General features: G+C 52.2%; 1 protein-coding gene across 1 annotated transcript in view; it reads right to left on the bottom strand.

Moving 5' to 3' along the window:
* RUVBL2 (RuvB like AAA ATPase 2) overlaps nucleotides 1-997 on the bottom strand; it is a 40,183-nt gene extending 39,186 nt beyond the window's left edge. Inside the window, exon 1 of the mRNA XM_017500512.2 lies at nucleotides 950-997. Coding sequence (XP_017356001.1) covers nucleotides 950-961 — 12 coding nt within the window. The 5' untranslated portion in view covers nucleotides 962-997. The remainder of the gene's footprint in view (nucleotides 1-949) is intronic.
* Nucleotides 998-1,262: the final 265 nt, after the last annotated feature.

The raw sequence follows: 1,262 nt of genomic DNA, 5'->3' as shown, positions 1-1,262 counted from the left end.
GCGCAATCTCAGCTCACTGCAACTGCTGAGTCCCCGGTTCAAGCGATTCTCCTGCCTCAGCCTCCAGAGTAGCTGGGATTATAGGCGTGCACCACCACACCTGGCTAATTTTTGTATTTTGAGTAGAGATGGGGTTTCATCATATTAGTTAGGATGGTCTCGAGCTCTTGACCTAGTGATCCGCCCGCCTCGGCCTCCCACAAAGTGCTGGGATTACAGGCGTGAGCCACCGCACCTGGCCCAAATCACTTATTTATTCAGGTATTTCTTGAGCAGGTGCCAGGCCAAGTTTCCCAGCCTTTCCTTCATTCACATCCATCCATCCATCCCCATCCATCCATTCATTCAAACATTCAAGTGATAATTTATTGAACATTTACATTGAGACATGCCCCGTGTGAAACACTGGAAATATGAAAATGGTCAAAACGGTCGCATGACAAGATCCAGACCTCTGAGTCCCTAATACTTTAGTCTTCTCCACTAAGACTCTCTTGTTCCTTGACAATTTCTTCCCATTAAAGGTTCACTAGGCCAAGGTTCCCAAATGGCTCGAAGCAGCGCAAGGTACTACAACCCTCATCATCATACACTGGCGCCAAGGACTGTAGAACCAGCCGTTGCGCCAAGAGTATTCTAGAAGTTGGAGTTCCTATAGCATGATGGGGCCAGATCTGAGATTCCAGGATTCCAGCCCCTTCTTTTTTTCACTTCCTCAAACCCAGGAGCACTGGTGCCCAGCTCCCGCCTCCGCTAAGATCCAGAAATCTAGCCCCCAGGTCCCCTTCTCCCCCAGACCCGGGAGTCCGAGCTTCCTCCTCCTCCAGACCCGAGTCTGAACCCCCAGATTCCTCCTCCTTCAGACCCAAAAGTCAGGGCCTCTAGCCTCCTCCTCTCTCAGACTCGAGACTGCGGCCTCGCTCCTTACCCTCCATGCACTCACACTTACCACGGTTGCCATGATGCTCACCAACTGCCAGAGTCCTAAGGGAAACGGAAATGCGCGAGGAGCAGGGCGTTCTGGTCCCTCTAGGCTAGCAGGTCCTCCAAAGATCTCTATGATTTCTCATAAATATGTAAATATAGTAGGGGCGTGACGGCACTTTGGGCCCCGCCTGCTCGCCGAGGCTACGCTGGAAGACGGGTGTTCGGAACTCCTGGGTCCATTCCCATTGCCTCTGGCTCCTCCTCCTTTTGCTCTGCCCCCCGCCCCGCTCAGGCCGATTGCAAAATTCTTAGCTGTTCTTTGAGTAACCACACGT

This window comes from Cebus imitator, unplaced genomic scaffold, assembly GCF_001604975.1.
Source record: "Cebus imitator isolate Cc_AM_T3 unplaced genomic scaffold, Cebus_imitator-1.0 Scaffold266, whole genome shotgun sequence".
NCBI lineage: Eukaryota > Metazoa > Chordata > Mammalia > Primates > Cebidae > Cebus > Cebus imitator.
Note: the sequence above shows the minus strand (reverse complement) of the source record. Positions and strands in the feature narration are given on the sequence as shown.